At 46.2% G+C, this 16,516-nt stretch overlaps 1 protein-coding gene across 1 annotated transcript in view; it reads right to left on the reverse strand.

Moving 5' to 3' along the window:
• EDEM3 (ER degradation enhancing alpha-mannosidase like protein 3) overlaps window positions 1-16,516 on the reverse strand; it is a 570,354-nt gene that overhangs the window by 72,414 nt on the left and 481,424 nt on the right. Inside the window, exons 18-19 of the mRNA XM_086957104.1 lie at window positions 15,457-15,622; window positions 13,055-13,240 (exon numbers count right to left, since the gene is read on the reverse strand). Coding sequence (XP_086813230.1) covers window positions 13,055-13,240; window positions 15,457-15,622 — 352 coding nt within the window. The remainder of the gene's footprint in view (window positions 1-13,054; window positions 13,241-15,456; window positions 15,623-16,516) is intronic.

Here is a 16,516-nt window from a genome sequence, read left to right on the forward strand (position 1 = left end):
ATGCCCATGCTAAGAGCATAAAAATATATGTAAAGGAATACTGCAGCTGCTACAGGCGCCGGGGAGGAGGGCGGGCGATATGAATGTCAGCAGCCCTACATGCCAAGAACAGATGCATACTGGTAAGTAGCATTTGCAGTTCGAGGCATGTGGGCTGCTGAATTCATATCTGTGCATAGAATACATAGCAGTCCCTCCATTAGCGGCGGCCGCCCGTGCCAGCTGCAGCAGTTTGAAAAAGTGTTTTGAGAACAGCCTGACCAACAGCTGCCTGCTGTTTAGAGTGCACGTCTACACAGTAATGTTTAGTGAAAGTATGTGTGGTAGACCATGTGGCAGCTCTACAAATATCTTCTAAGGGAATGTTACCTAGGAAAGCCATAGAGGCCCCCATCTTTCTGGTGAAGTGGGCTCTTGGTGGAATTGTGAGAGTGCGTTTAGCTTTAGCGTAACAGATCTGAATGCATTTCACGATCCACCTAGCGATCCCAGCTTTGGGAGATAGCGTTTCCCTTGTGGTGTGAGGGAAATGCAACAAAGAGTTGCTTGGTCTTACGAAAATCTTTAGTCCTGTCAACGTAGTACATCAAGGCTCTTTTACCATCAAGGGTGTGGAGCATCCGCTCCGCCAGTGACTCTGGGTTTTGAAAAAACACTGGTAACTCAATTGTCTGGTTTATGTGGAATTGAGATACAACCTTGGGTAAGAATTTAGGGTTAGTGCGGAGCACCACCCTGTTAGCGTGTACTTGGAAGAAAGGTTCTTGGATGGTGAGCGCCTGCAACTCGCTAACCCTCCGTAGCGATGTAATTGCTACTAAGAAAGCAACCTTCCAAGTCAGAAACTGAAGCTCACAAGAGTGCAGTGGCTCTAAAGGGAGGACCCATCAGCCTTGTAAGAACCACATTGAGGTTCCATTCCGGAGCTGGTGGTGTCCGTGGTGGAATGACTCTTTTGAGTCCTTCCAGAAAAGCCTTGATAGCAGGGACCTTAAAAAGTGATAGGTGTTGCCGATTCTGAAGGTATGCTGCCATCGCAGACAAATGAATGCGGATGGAAGAGTACGCCAAATTGCATTGGTACAGGTGGAACAGGTAGCAAATAATGTTCTGAATGGAAGCGTCCAGTGGGTCAATATCGTGGTTTACACAGTACATGACAAACCGCTTCCATTTGGCCGCGTAACAAGCTCGAGTAGTGGGCTTCCATGCCTCCCGAATGATGTCCATGCAATCGGGGGGAAGATTGAGGTAGCCAAACTCTAGGACTTCAGGAGCCAGATCGCCAGGTTGAGCTGTTGCGGATCTGGGTGCTGAATGTCGCCATGGCTCTGCGTCAGAAGGCTGGGGATGATAGAAGCCTTTGATGCGGTACCACGGAGAGTTCCAGAAACGTGGTGTACCATGGTTGGCGAGCCCACGTTGGAGCAACCAGGATGAGAGTCATCGAGTGCTGCCTGAGTTTGCGTGCCACCAGCGGTATCAGAGGTGCTGGGGGAAAAGCGTACGCAAATCTGCCTGACCAGTTCATCCACATCGCATTGCCCTGCGATTGCGGGTGTGGGAACCTGGCGGCGAAGCTTTGGCATTTTGCGTTCTCCTTTGTGGCGAACAGGTCTATCTCTGGATGACCCCACCTTTGGAAGTACGGTTGGGGTACTGATGGATGTATCTCCCACTCGTGCATTTGGTGGCTGTGCCTGCTGAGCAGGTCCGCCATCTGGTTGTTTTTGCCCGGGAGATGCTCCGCCATGAGGAAGATGTTCCTCTGAATGGCCCACTTCCACATGCTCTGAGCCAGATGAGACAGCTGCGGAGAGTGTGTTCCTCCCTGCTTCTGAATGTAGTACATGGCCGTCATGTTGTCCGTCCGGATCAACACGACCTTGTTGCACAGATGTACTTTGAATGCCTTTAAGGCCATGAAGATTGCCATCAGTTCCAGAACGTTGATGTGCATCTTCCTCTGCTGTAGTGTCCATAGTCCCTGCACCGTGTAATGGAGTACATGCGCTCCCCATCCCTGGAGAGAAGCGTCCGTTGTCAGGATAATCTGTGGCACAGGCTCCTGGAACGGTCGGCCCTTGCAAAGGTTTTGTGGATTCCACCAATGCAGAGAGTTGTACGCCCGACCGCTCACCAACACTAGGTCTGTCAGTTGCCCATGAGCCTGAGTCCACTGACGTGCCAGGCACTCCTGAAGCGGACTCATATGTAATCTCGCGTGCGGGACGATGGAGATGCAGGAGGCCATCATGCCTATCAACTGCATGAACACCTTCGCTGGAAGCGAGTGCTGAGGTCTGAATCGTCGGATCAGCGTTTGGATACTGGCGATTCTCACTGAGTTTGGCTGCGCAGTGGCTGCCAGTGTGTTTATTGTCGCGCCCAGATACTGCCGTACATGGGCGGGTTGGAGATGGGATTTTGGATAGTCCAGCGAGAATCCCAGATCGTGCAGGAGATGAATGGTGCGGGACACGTGGTCGGCGCACTGCTGTTCTGTTTTTGCCTGAATGAGCCAGTCGTCCAGATAAGGATAGACGTGGACGTTCTGGCGTCGTAGATGCGCCGCCACGGTCGCCAGGCACTTTGTAAAGACTCTTGGCGCTGTGGTGACCCCGAACGGCAGAACCCTGAACTGGTAGTGCTGGTCTTGGATCGTGAATCTGAGATACTTCCTGTGGGAAGGATGCAGGGGGATATGAAAGTATGCATCTTTTAGATCCAACGTAGCCAGGAAGTCCCCCTGTTGAAGCAGAGGGAGTACCTGCTGTAACGTGAGCATATGGAAGTGCTCCGAGAGAATATACCAGTTAAGGGGCCTGAGGTCCAGGATGAGCCTGAGGGATCCGTCCTTTTTGGGGATTAGAAAATACAGGGAGTAAACCCCTGTTCCCCTTTCTTGCAGTGGAACGAGCTCTATTGCCCCTTTTTGCAGCATGACTTTGACCTCCTGCTGCAACAAGTGCAAGTGCTTGCCGGACATAGGACGGCTTCTTGGAGGTATGTTTGGTGGAGTGGAAGTAAGTTCCAGACAGTAACCGTACTGGATAAGAGATCTGACCCACCTGTCCGTGGTGATGGATTTCCACGCGGGCAGGAACTGCTGGAGTCTCCCCCCGACCGGTGTTGTGTGGTCGGGGGGCAGTGACAAGACGTCACTGTTTGTTGGCGGTGGTGGACCTGGAGCTGTTGTTTCCACGTCCCCTGCCCTTGACGTTGTTGCCTCTGTAGCCACCTCTACCCTTGTTGGTGTATGAGGTCTGGGTATTGCCCTTATAGTACTGTGTGGATTGCGATGCCTGACCCCTTGAGGTGCCTCTGGTATTGGAGCGGCGAAAGGAACCACCCCGAAACTGCTGAGATTGGAGGGTTCCCATAGACTTAGCAGTGTCTGTTTTCATTTTTTCAAGTGTCGCATCCACCTCGGGGCCAAACAGGTGGTCAGGATTAACTGTTTGGTTCAGTATGGTTGTTTGTATATCTGGTTTAAAGCCTGATATCCGAAGCCATGCATGTCTTCTTAGCAACACACTAGTGTTGATTGCCCTGGAGGCTGTATCAGCCACATCTAGCACACATTTGATGGAAGCGTTAGTGATTAGCTTGCCCTCCTGAATTAACATCTCCCCAGCCTCCTTGTACTGGTCAGGTAAGTGCTGCAACAGTGTCTCTAGGGTGTCATAGTGAGCCCTATCGTAGCGTGCAAGTAGGGCCTGCGTGTTTGAAATGCGCCAAATGTTAGCTGCCTGCGCAGCAATCCTTTTCCCTGAGGCCTCAAATATTTTCGACTCTTTGTCTGGGGGAGTAGCGTCACCAGTGGTCTGTGAATTCGCCCTCTTCTGAGCGTTGGATACAACCAAAGAGTCCAGTGGCAAGTGTCCCTTGATGTATGTTGGATCCAAGGGCGCTGCCTTATACTTTTTGTCAATTCGAGGATTGATGACACGTGCCCGAGTGGGCTCCTTGAAGACCTCCGGCGCGTGCTTGAGCACTCCTGTGAGCATTGGCAATGTCTTGACTGACTTCTCGGCCACTGAGAAAGTGTCAAACAAAAAATCCACATCCACAGGATCTGAGTGGAGCTCGACATCATGGTTAGCTGCGGCCCTCTCAATCAAAGCGTTGAAGGCTGCAGAGTCCTCCGTCGGTGAGGTCTTTGCCTCAAAGAGCTGCGGTTCCTGACCCGATTGCGGGTCGTCTGGGTCAGCTCCGGCCGACCAAGTTTCATGTTCCTCCTCCGGATCAGAGTACTCCGGATAGTTGTACTCGACCTCCTCTTCATCGTCACCCTCCCCCGCGTTGGAACGCGTTGGAGAACGTTCTACGTGTTTGGGAGACGAAGGCTCCATAGGGGCCGAAGTGCCCGTCGAGTCCTTCTTGTTTTTGAGAGGAATCCGAAAATGTTCCAACACCGGCTCTGTGGTGATTTTCCGTTTGAGGAGGGACAATTTCCCAGTATTGGCGTCGTTGATGACCTCTCGGCGCTCTTCCTCCGCGAGTGGCTGGAGTCGAAGCTTCGACACCACCAATGACGCTTTGGACGTCGACATCCCCTTCGAGGGCACGTCCGCCCCCTGCTTCGGAGCGAAGGCTTTCGGCGTCGACTTTGGCGGCAGGGTGTAGCGGATAGGCGTTTGCACCTTTGCCGGCTTCGATGCGGTCTTCGGCTTCACGGCTTCACGCCCTCCGGTTCGGGAACCACAGCGTCCTTCCGAATCCGTTGCAGGGACTCCGCGACCTTTTTCGTCAAGGTTGGAGAGGGCTTGACCGTCTCGAACGATTTCCCCGAGTCGGGAGTCGGGTCTGCTGGCGGCAGCGTCTTCGGAGCCGACACCGTGCCATCCTTGGCCCCGACGGCCGGAGCCGGCGCAGCCGGAGCTTTGGAATCGCCTTGACGCTTCTTCAAAGCCTTTTTCGGGTCATCGACCTCGACCATCTTCGGCGCCGACGCAGCCGCGTCGGGCGCCTTTGTCTTCGGCGTCGACCCCGAGGCTTTGGGGTCGGCCATCTTGGCGTGGCTCTTCAAGTCGGCCATTTTGAGTTTCTTAGATGTTGACGCCTCTAGAGCCTTCTGTCCCACCAGTGGAGCTTTCACTTTCGGTTTCGAAACCGATGGTGTGGATCCCGATGGCTTCACTTTCGTTTTCTTCAACGGGAGTGGCGCATCAGAAATGTCCGTGGCCGGGCCGAGAGGCGGGGCTGCTGGACTATTAGCAGGGTCTTGGGTAAGGCCCGAAGGCGATCCCTCGACCTGGGCCGTATGTTGGGGGTTGACCCCTGAGTCAGTTTGAGGGTGCTCTTCCTCCGAGCTATCCCCCACGGTGGCAATGGCCCCATCGTCGTCCCCTACCTCGTTGTCGGCTTCATCAAACTCCTCATCTCCCGCGTCGTAGTCATCTCCCTCCGACGAAAGGCTAGAGTCCGAAACCTGAAAGACATTGTCGTCTTCTTCAAATTCTTCAAAGATGTTGTCCGGCGGGGGCGCCGGGGGTGCCGACAACTGGGCCTGGAGTCGAGCGGCCCGACGATGCTTGAGGGTCTTCTTGCACCAGAACTTTGAGCAGGCCATACACCTGGCCTCGTCATGGTCCGGTGATAAACACTTGTTGCACACAGGGTGCACGTCGAGGTGTGAATACTTGGAGGTGCACACCGGGCACCTCTTGAACGGAGTCCGTTCCATGTTCAGTAATTTGGAGCGTCGAGTAGGCCCGTCCGCGCCGACAGCACGCGGAGGGGCAGGAAGCGTTCGGAGCTGAGAAGGAAGACAAACCCGAACGAAAACAATACCGACGCCCAGCCTAAAGACCTTTTGGTCTCAAGTAGAAAGTTGAACAACTATCGGTCCCGACAGAGGGAACCGAAACACATCCGAACCCAATGGCGGAAAAAAATAATCTGGGGATGGAGGCGATGCCCATGCGCACTGTAGTCCAGGGGAGGAGCCACCTATCTCGTGATACTTCGAAGACTCTTCCAGGACAACAATGTGCAATCATCCGGACCCAACACTAGGCGGCGATCTATGCACAGATATGAATTCAGCAGCCCACATGCCTCGAACCAGTAGTTCAAGGTGTGGCCAAAGCTTTCAAAGTGATCTATGGCCATATGCATCGCTTGAAGTGGCTAACGATTACATAAAAATCTTGCCTGTGAAGGGTATCATTCCAGTTTATAGATGTTTGGGTTCTTGCCTTTTGTAGCATGATGGTCCAGGAGCACTAGAAAACACATCAGAACCAGACTGCAGAAACAAATAATCTACAGAGAAGTCATATCCTGGATCACTGTGGTCTACAGTGGTAGTATAATGAGTCACCTGGAAACAGAAAGCTCTTCAAAAAACGTACAATGCTGCACCAACCACTAAATGTCAGAAGTGTGCACAGCATGTGATCTACAGCAGCAACTGCAGCAAACCTCCATAAATACTTTGAACATCAGCAGGCTCCAGAGAATTAACAGGCCGCCATTGCTAAGGATTATTATTAGTACCAGAGGAGTATCAATGTCATCATGGGGCAGGAGATTGGAGGGGGTGAGCGGCAATTTCTATGTGTTGGAGTTTGAAACTAGGACATTATTGGTAGATTTATCAGAAGGGTGTGTTCAGACTCAAGAGTACTTGGGATTAAATATGATCTAAACTTCCCCAAATGATAATTGGTTATTTTTTAATGTGGCAAGGCTTCCAAATTGTTTCAATATTTAAGTCTGTGCGCATGAGGGAGTTTATATAGTATAGATTTTAAGTTTGTGGCTCAAAGGGCGAACTACTTGTTTCAGGCCCAGCTCTATTTTAGTTTTGACATCAGGCCAAAAAGCAGTTTTTGTCTCAGAGTTGAGAGGAACTGCTGCATAGGGTTGACGTTATTTGTTGTCAAAGAGACCACATCTTGACTCTGTTCTAGCTCTCAACCAACCAGTTTAGACAGTAATCTTGGTACCTTGTAGAAAGTCTTTTGTCCAGAATGTCTATCAGTGTGGGTGATTGCAAACTAGAGGACCTTGGTTAAGGCCAAAATAAACTTTTGAACTCTACTAGGCAAGTCATCATCATCATCAATCCACTTCATTTGATTAATTAAAATCATAAAAGTACAAAATACATTTATACAAAATAGAGAGGTCCCCAATTAAAACATTTACGCTATGTTCATAAAACGTTATCCTATATTACTATGGCAGTGGCAGGGCCTGTGTAGTCGCTGGTGGGGAACTAGCGCTCTTAGCCTCATTTTCTTAGATCGAACAATCATTTCAGCAAGCGCCACATGACTGCTATGATTTGCGCTAAAATTACATTTTAAAAATTGGTTCTTTTTAATATCACGCATTGATTGTGTTTTACCTTACTGTCACTTGAAATACCGTGATTGTTATTCGCTCTGTACCTTGCTCCTACCACCGCGGCTGCATTGCCGTTTGAGTGGAGGGGAGGCGCCATCTTAGGACTGCTGGGACCGATTCGAGCGGTCTAGTCTCACAAAGGTAGGCAGGCTATAAATCGACACACTTCCTGGGACTCGCTGTGATTACTATGGCAGTGGCAGGGCCTGTGTAGTCGCTGGTGGGGAACTAGCGCTCTTAGCCTAATTTTCTTAGATTGAACAATCATTTCAGCAAGCGCCACATGACTGCTATGATTTGCGCTAAAATTACATTTTAAAAATTGGTTCTTTTCAATATCACGCATTGATTGTGTTTTACCTTACTGTCACTTGAAATACCGTGATTGTTATTCGCTCTGTACCTCGCTCCTACCACCGCGGCTGCATTGCCGTTTGAGTGGAGGGGAGGCGCCATCTTAGGACTGCTGGGACCGATTCGAGCGGTCTAGTCTCACAGAGGTAGGCAGGCTATAAATTGCAATGTGTATTAGGGAGCGCAGCGGACGAGCGCAGCGGGCGCGCCTGTCCGGGCCCAGGGCCCCGTCATTCTGGCCACTTTTATACATACTCCTCGGCTGATCTCGCGGCCCTCAGACCATTAGATCCACTACTTCCTCCTGTGTTGCCTCATGTTCTAAAGCGTATTAATCTCTATGGCATTCAGAAATCTGTACTCCTAGCCTGCGAGGACAAACCTGCACCTCGTACCTCCCTCAGCAAGGAACCTGATAGTGCACAGGCTGATAGGAAAGTCCATTGCCTTTACCTCAATACGAGATCAATGGTCAAACACCAAACGGACCTTTTCCTCCTATTATCATCCGAAAAACCTGATATCCTTATGTTGACCGAGACATGGCTTTCGGAGGACTCATTACCAGACATCCTGGCTGTTCTACCGGCCGATTATTTTATACTTACTGGTAATCGGCCCCCAGGCAAGAAAGGCGGTGGTGTAGCGGCCATCATTCATAAATCTCACAATTGCATGGCTTTACCAACCTTGTCCTTGGGCGATTCAGACAACATCGTCTTTAAAATGGATACTACCAAGGGCGCCATTCTCTTCGTCCTTATCTATCGCCCCCCACACTCTATGCCCTCCTTCCCCACTTCTCTGGCCGAACAACTGGCACCGTTAGTGACCAACTATTCCAGGTGTATGTTGGCCGGTGACTTGAACTTCTGGTTTGACAAACCAGAGGCGGACCCTCAGGCAGCTGCATTGCAGGAGCTACTGGTCGACCTTAACCTTAGGCAACACATAGATTCCCCCACTCATAAGAAAGGCCATAATTTAGACCAGCTTTGGTCCTACAACTTGCCTATCAGCTCTCTGATTATTGAACCCTGCATATGGTCAGATCATTTTTTGATACGCTTCTCTTTTCTGATCCAAGAGTCTTTGAAACTGACAACTGGGAAAGGTGGGACGTTTCGCAAATGGAAGGGCATCGACATGCCAGCATTAATTGACACCCTGACCGTGACGCAACCCTCTTTATCACAAGATTTGGATTTGATGGAGAAATCCCTTTCGGACTGGCTTGTGAACGCGGCAGACACCCATGCTCCTTGGGTTAAAGTCTCTCATTCTCGCCCCAATAATGCCCACAAATGGTTTACCTCCCAACTTAACTCTCAGAAACTGGAGGTCTGCCAGTTGGAGAGGAAATGGAGAGCTAGCTATTCTACTCCAAATAAAGTGGCCTACTGTGCAGCCCGTAAAAATTACCAGAAAGCCATTCTCAAACAAAAAACTGAGTATTTTTCTGGAATTATCCTTAACTCACACAACAAATCTAAAGACATATTTAGGATAGTGCATGAACTCAGCAGCTGTGACCGAACAACTCCCTCTGTTATCCCCACCCAAGAGCTGTGCAATTCTCTTAACAGCTTCTTTTTGGAAAAAATTGACACCATCAAAAAGAGTATCCTGGCCTGCCCCTCACCCACCCCTTTGTGATATCTCTTCTAACCCGTCGCTACTGCACTCATTTACTCCTATTACCTTAGAAACATTGACTACTCTTTTAGCCCGGGTCAAATCTGGCTCTCCATCCGACCCTTGCCCTCCACTCATTCTCAGAGATATCGGTCTGTCCCTCCCGCAGGGGATAATTACCCTGTTAAATAACTCGCTTTCCAGTGGCACTGTGCCAAACAACTTCAAACATGCTTCTGTTGTTCCAATTCTCAAGAAACCAGGCACTGACCCTCTCATCCCTACCAACTACAGACCTATCTCCCTACTCCCCTATTTCTCAAAAGTACTGGAAGCTCATGTAACAAACTGTTTGTATAATTTCATTGAGACAACTCAGTATCTGGAGCCCAACCAGGCGGGATTCCGACCCGGCCACTCGACAGAGGCCGTCATCGTGGCTGTCCAGAACAAGCTCAGTTCGAACACTGACAAAGGCATCCATCAGGCGCTGATACTCCTCGATCTGTCGGCGGCGTTCGACACGGTTGACTATTCCATCCTGGTCAGCCGTGTCGAGCAGGCCGGCCTCAGGGGCTCGGCCCTGAATTGGATCACCTCCTTTGTCTCTGACCGATCACAATCTGTCACACTTGGTCCGTTTTCTGCTCCTAAATTGTTTTCATTTTGTGGGGTCCCACAGGGGTCCTCACTGTCACCTCTCTTATTTAATCTTTATCTTCGTCCTCTGCTTCACTCACTAAAGAATTATCAGGTCTCCATTTTTAATTATGCTGATGACCTACAACTTATATTCCCCCTCAATACACCAGATTCAGTTACTGTATTCCACAATGCTATGGATCACATCCATAGATGGATGAACCTCAACCACCGAACTGATCTTGCCTGGGAAAACTGAGCTAAGTTGGGGTCCCCATTTCTGGCCTAGCATCATGGGCCAGCCCCCGTGCAAATCTTCATCTGTGAAAAGCTTGGGAGTCATAATCAGCGCCGACCTCTCTCTTAAGGGTCAAATTGGTGCTGTTGTCTCCAGGGCTTTCTTTCAGCTCCGGAAAATAAATAAGATTTCCCAATTTCTTACCCACTCAGCCCTGATCCAGGTGGTCATTGCTTTGGTTATGTCCAGATTGGACTTCTCTAATAGCATCTACCTGGGACTTCCGCTTGGCCAACTTAAGAGACTACAACTAGTTCAAAACCAAGCGGCCAGACTGATCCTCAAGCAGCCAAAGAGGCAATCTATCACCCCTGGCCTGGAACAACTGCACTGGCTCCCGGTGGCGCAGAGGGTCATGTTTAAGACGGGCTGCATGGTTTTTTCAAGCTCTTCAACACACTGGCCCTAAGTTTATTGAAGGCTTATTACTCAGGTACACCCCCTCACTTAATCTCCGTTCTGCAAAGAAGGATCTCTTAATTGTTCCTTCCTTTAACAAAAAACGTTCAGGCGGCTGCTGCTTTGACTTTTTAGTCGCCAGCCTTTGGAATACGCTTCCTCTGCCCCTCAGACAGAGCCCTGACATTCTCACTTTTAGACATCACTTTAAAACTTGGCTTTTTAGACAGGCCTTCAAATAATGTTTATTCCTAATTTGGCTGTCTATTTTTCCTTTCTTAGTTATGTTCCCGTACCTCAGCGCCATGAAGCCCAAGGGCGTATGTGCGCTTTATAAATATTATTTAACATAACGTAACATCCATAAAAATACCTAAATAATTCAGAATTAAAAGCCATACTATGATAAACAGAAAAATTATACAATAGTTGATCTGCCACATCTTTTTTGCTTCATTCGTACAGCGGCAACAAGAAAGCTTGAAATGACAAAAATATCCCCAAGGTTTCTCAGCGTTTGAAGATAGAGTAAGGCAGGTCTGACTTGCAGGAAACCCTTACCAGACAATATAGGGATTAAAAACTTCCTACGGATTACATTAAAAAAGTCACAGAACTTCATTAAGTGCAGAGTATCTTGTGCAGAATTATTGTCACATTGGCAGGGGACTGCATCCTCAGGTTTACACTACCTAGGGTAATCGTCCAGTGTGAAGTGGATCAGATTAAAACAGAACCTGGTCAGGAGCCAGCGATGGAAGGCCTTATTCACCAATTTCAAATAGGGTTCAATTAACAGGGTAGTTTTAGTTAAAAAATGAGCCCTAACTAAGGGCTTCTTCATCTCCTGTTCTTCCCGTTCCAACATCAATAAATTCCTAAAATTCATTTTGACCCACTTTACATCTTCCTTACAGATTCCGTCTTGTGTTTCAAACCAGGCAAGTCAAATGAGAGAACACAACCCTAGAGCATCATCTTCCAAATAGAGAATGTGAGGTGACTCAGTTCATCGACATCTACGAATTTTGCTTCACAGATGAATACTGGGAATGTCTGCACAACATCACAGAGCAGATTACAACTCTGTTAAGGTCCTGGTGCCACTGAGTGAAAGGGCCAGTGTTTCTCTCTCCAGGGTTACAAGGTTGTAGGTACATGCTACTGGTAAACCTGACACACAATCACACACATGTATATAACCATAACTGATACTAATTTCAAAATTGGTGTAGGTAAACCTAAGGGTAATGTTGGCGACACTTCAAAGAAAAAGCATACAGCATTTGCTCCTTGTCCATCTCTTGAGAAAGGGGGAACCACATATTTTCTTCAATAATTGAGACCTTATATAAATCTTGCAAAACAGCAAGTTTTGAATTTCAAAGTAGCATACACTGAAAGAACTCCAGTCCTCAATTAGCTGCATGTTCAATTTGCTAGCCAAACTTTCAGTTTCTTGTTTGAGTTAACACTTTTGAACCTGATAACAGGGGGAAAAACACCTGAAGATGGAGTCTACACAAGTGTGAGTCATTGGGAAGTTTGATTGGATGTAATTTTGAGTCATGCTTGCGCCTATAATGGTTAAATACAATGCAAGCAAGATGCTTTTCAAGGACCAGCCATTACATTGTAGGTTGATGGGAATATTAGATAGGTTCACAAAGCAAAAATTCAGTTTGAAAGTTCACAATGACTCCAAGTAAAAGATCTCTTCCTAGGGGGAATATGAAATCTTCCTAGAAGAAAAGAGGGATGGTGCCACACAATAAGGAATGCATTGTAACTCCATATTACTGGTACACCTTTAAAAATAATGTTGCTTCATTTGTTCTCTTATAAAACTGGTGATACATTGGAGAAGTGGTAACCATATAATTTACTAATAGTGCCACGGTATTTGGATACATGGATAGATCTGTTAAATAGAGCTTTTTGAACTTGCCTATTAGACTATCAGATTCCTAAGCAATTTTTAGAGAGCCCAGGCACTATGTTTACTATTTGAAATTTACCTTTCAGACTGATCAACTATTTCAAACAATTGAACTATTGAAGATTACCCTTTTTGCTATGCCAGTAAAAAAGGTACTAAAATCGCCGAATGTTGTGTCAATTAATTCATTTCACTTTTACAGCATCTCAGATTGGAGGAAATTGAAGAGATAAGGAATCCATAAAAAAACAATAGGAAGCAGCAGGTATGAGAACAACTTTCCGACATCTGTACTTGAGCTCGAACATTCTGCTATAAATATACCTTTCCAAGAAAACCAAGCTAGGATGGGTATCATCAAGTTGATCATCAATTTACATTCTAAAGTCTCATCAAAAGTAGGAAAATTAGAATGTTTCTGCTCATACCTCGATCTTTTGCTCGGTCTGAAAGAAGTACTTCAACCTCTTGGTACTCCCGGACGGCATCAAGTATTATACTGCCCTCTTTGCTGAACAGGAAAAGCATGGGAATTGTGATATCTTCTGTGTTTTTCCCATCACCAGCCATTTGGAAAAGAGGAGCTGTATCACTGCTGCTTCCTTCATTATCATCTGATAACAAACGTTAAAAAGTCAGCATTCCCTCCTATTCAGTATACAAAGGCGACCATAGAGCTTCATTAGAGGACACAGATAATTCATTAGAGAAAGTCTTGCATAGTGTATTACTCCTTGCCACCCCCACATTCCTCCAGTAAAACAGCCTTAGGAAAAAAGGCGATCTTCTAAAAGCATGACACACAAATCACTTCATTGTTGATGAAGCGAGCGTGAAAGAACAAACATGATAAAAAGGATGCCGCTGGACATATCATCAATGAGCAGCAGCATGTATAGTATAGGTACCTGATATTTATCCCAAGGGGGATCTGGATAGCATAGGACTTAGGAGAGGGGAGAAGAAGCATTTTTAGACATTTTACTTAATGCCCCGCCTTCCTTTATCACTACAATTAATGCTGAATTTGGACACAGGAAGATGAGATTCACACACTCTTCTGTTCAATGTCCTCTTCCTTACGAGCGTATCATGAAAAACTGCTGCTTCTATGCAAGAGGTCAAGGATTTGGCGTACTCCTGCACACTACCTCTCCCTTCAGATAAACTGTTCTCCAGTCATTAAGCGGCAAAATGTCCTACATTTGATGGTCATAGTGACCTAGTATCACTGGGAGAGCAGCTGCATCAAGGCAGGAGGCCATCAAACTAAACTGTTTTCCCTAGGAGTCTATACGTCCTTCATCTCAATCAGTTGGAGCTGAACTAGATTTAACAGGAATATTTGACCTTTTTGCTGCAGCCAGAATGATGAAGCTGGGCCAAGGAACCATGCAGGAGCAGAGTAACGACTTGTGCTTTCGTAGGTGATGTCATCAACTTCACGAATTCATGTAATACATAATCCACAAAAGTGATGATTTCACCAACATTCTACGTTATTTAAGTTGTAGCGAAAGTATTGCTTCTTGATTGAAACCAGAAGAAGGTCAAAAAGGTTTGAGGAAAGGAAAATGGGGCAACAGAGGTACTATGTGATCATACATCACTTATGCAGTATACTAGTAGACAAAAACATTGCAGTCCAGTTACAACAGTTACAACATATAATACTTTACATAGCTTCGAATCTTAACCATTGCACTAACCCATCTGTTTGTCTGAGGTGCGAGGTGGGTGGGGGCTTGTGCATCATTAGACTTTGTATGACTTCCTTAGGACAAGGTACCAAAATTAATATAGGAACCTAGACCTTTGTCACAGAAATGCACACTGAATTATTTAACTCTAAGTTGGGGAGTGTGTGTTCTGGACCGAAACTTCTGTCTGTTCTTCCTTTTCTGAATAAATGATTGGATACAAGACACCACATGCAGATATGCCAAGTACATCTTTTTACGACATCTCAAACAGGCTTTAAATCCTAAGACCTTAGTGAGGGGCATTTAGTTGACCTAATCACAGTGAACTGAGTGAGGAATTTTCCGAGTGAAACACCAAGATCAGCTTTGGACTAGTCCCTATGAGATGTGGAAAAAGAGGACAAGCCAGCAGTGATATATATATATATATATATATATATATATATATATATATATATATATATATATATATATATATATATATATATATATATATATATATATATATATATATCTATCATGATGTCATTATATTAGAGGCTGAAGCTGCGAGGAACTGGTGAGGTGTTGCGAGGGATTTTTTTTTTCCATCCAGTCAGGCGACTAAAGATAATGATAAAGAGAGGTATCTGCAGAAAGAAGCTTCCATCAGAACATTTTTACATGGAAAAATTATGAGATTGCAGATCCTTGGGGAATGTATAACTTTTTGAATAGGTAACTACACAACCTGAACCAGGTTTTCCTATAATACAGCTCTATTGTGTAGAAAGTCATTGCTTCTACTTTATCTCTCAATCTTGAATTCTGACAGGCAGTCAAACTATGCAGTCAGCTAAGATGCAAATTTTAGTCTCATTTTGTCTTCTCCACTAATGCCTTCTGTCTGAATCACTGGTTACAATTTTGCCACAGCTCTGTACCCATCCAGGAGAGAGATTCTACCTCTTGAGAAGTCATACCTGACATACTAAAAATTCTTGGTTAAAACCATAGGACTGACAAAATATGGAAGTAGAAATGAGAAGATAAGTGGAGAAAGAGCAAACTTCTACAGTGGAATACCCTTTGATCTTAGTTAAAGAATAAAAAATGCAGCTAAGCTTAAAAGTACATGAGTGACTTACCGATAACAATGCCTCCTATTGCTCCAGCTTTTTGGGCATTTCTGGCCTTTTCAGCAAACATACACTGGCCTCGCTGCATCATAGCAATCCTACCCGATATTGCTGAAGGATTGGTGATCTCAGAACATCCGTTGTATGGTTGAGTGGAAGCAACAAACCCTCTTGTCTGTTGGCATAATTAGAATTGATTAATATAATGTTAATGTAATAAAATGTAACAATGAATAATCAACCACTAAGGATCCCTCAGAGAGACTGCATCAAACAATTTCTTGTTTTTACGATTTGCTGGTAATCTTGGTGGCACAAAGGCAATTACGACTGTCAAAGATGTTAAATTCCATGTCATATGCAATGTTCCAAGTCATAAAGCAGATAATTTTGGGTCAAGATGCATCTTCTCCTTAGAACATTTACTTTCACACCACTGGAGACCATGAACAACTCTAAGCCCTGCAGTTTACAGTACCCCCCCGCCCCCGATGACTTAACCTGAGAAAAAAAGCTACTGGTGGCTGCATTCGCATAAACCCAAAGGAACACCAAACACAGGGTCATTCACACTGTCCCAGGCGCAGAGTGTGAACTCTTGCCTACCCACCTTCTGCTACAAAGTGTCCAGCTAAACATACCACTGAATTGAAGAATTCCTGGTGACCCCTTTAGTGTAATCTTCAATTCACAATAGATAACAAATAGGTGTTTAACCTGCTTAGGAAACCTAACCTCGATTATTAGTCACTAATGTCACTTAACTTCAGGAAGCCAGAGTGATGGATAAAACAATACCAAATATTGCACATGGACCACACTGACAGAACTGGTGGTAGTCTCACCTTTAAGTTGTGTAGGTTATTGAAATGTTTATGTTATTAAACTACCTGTTCTAGTGTGCAGAACATCTTACAAATAATAGATCCATTAACCTAATCAACTGTTTGTCAGTATGGTACCTCACCCTTTTCCTGGTGTTTCACCAGCTTTGGGCCCTCATTCCTGGACTGTACAACTCCTTTTGCTCTACAAGCACAACATTTTCTAATTCTTGGGGTGTCTTTAG

The sequence above is a fragment of the Lissotriton vulgaris genome, chromosome 1_1, assembly GCF_964263255.1.
Source record: "Lissotriton vulgaris chromosome 1_1, aLisVul1.2, whole genome shotgun sequence".
In the NCBI taxonomy this organism is placed as follows: Eukaryota; Metazoa; Chordata; class Amphibia; order Caudata; family Salamandridae; genus Lissotriton; species Lissotriton vulgaris.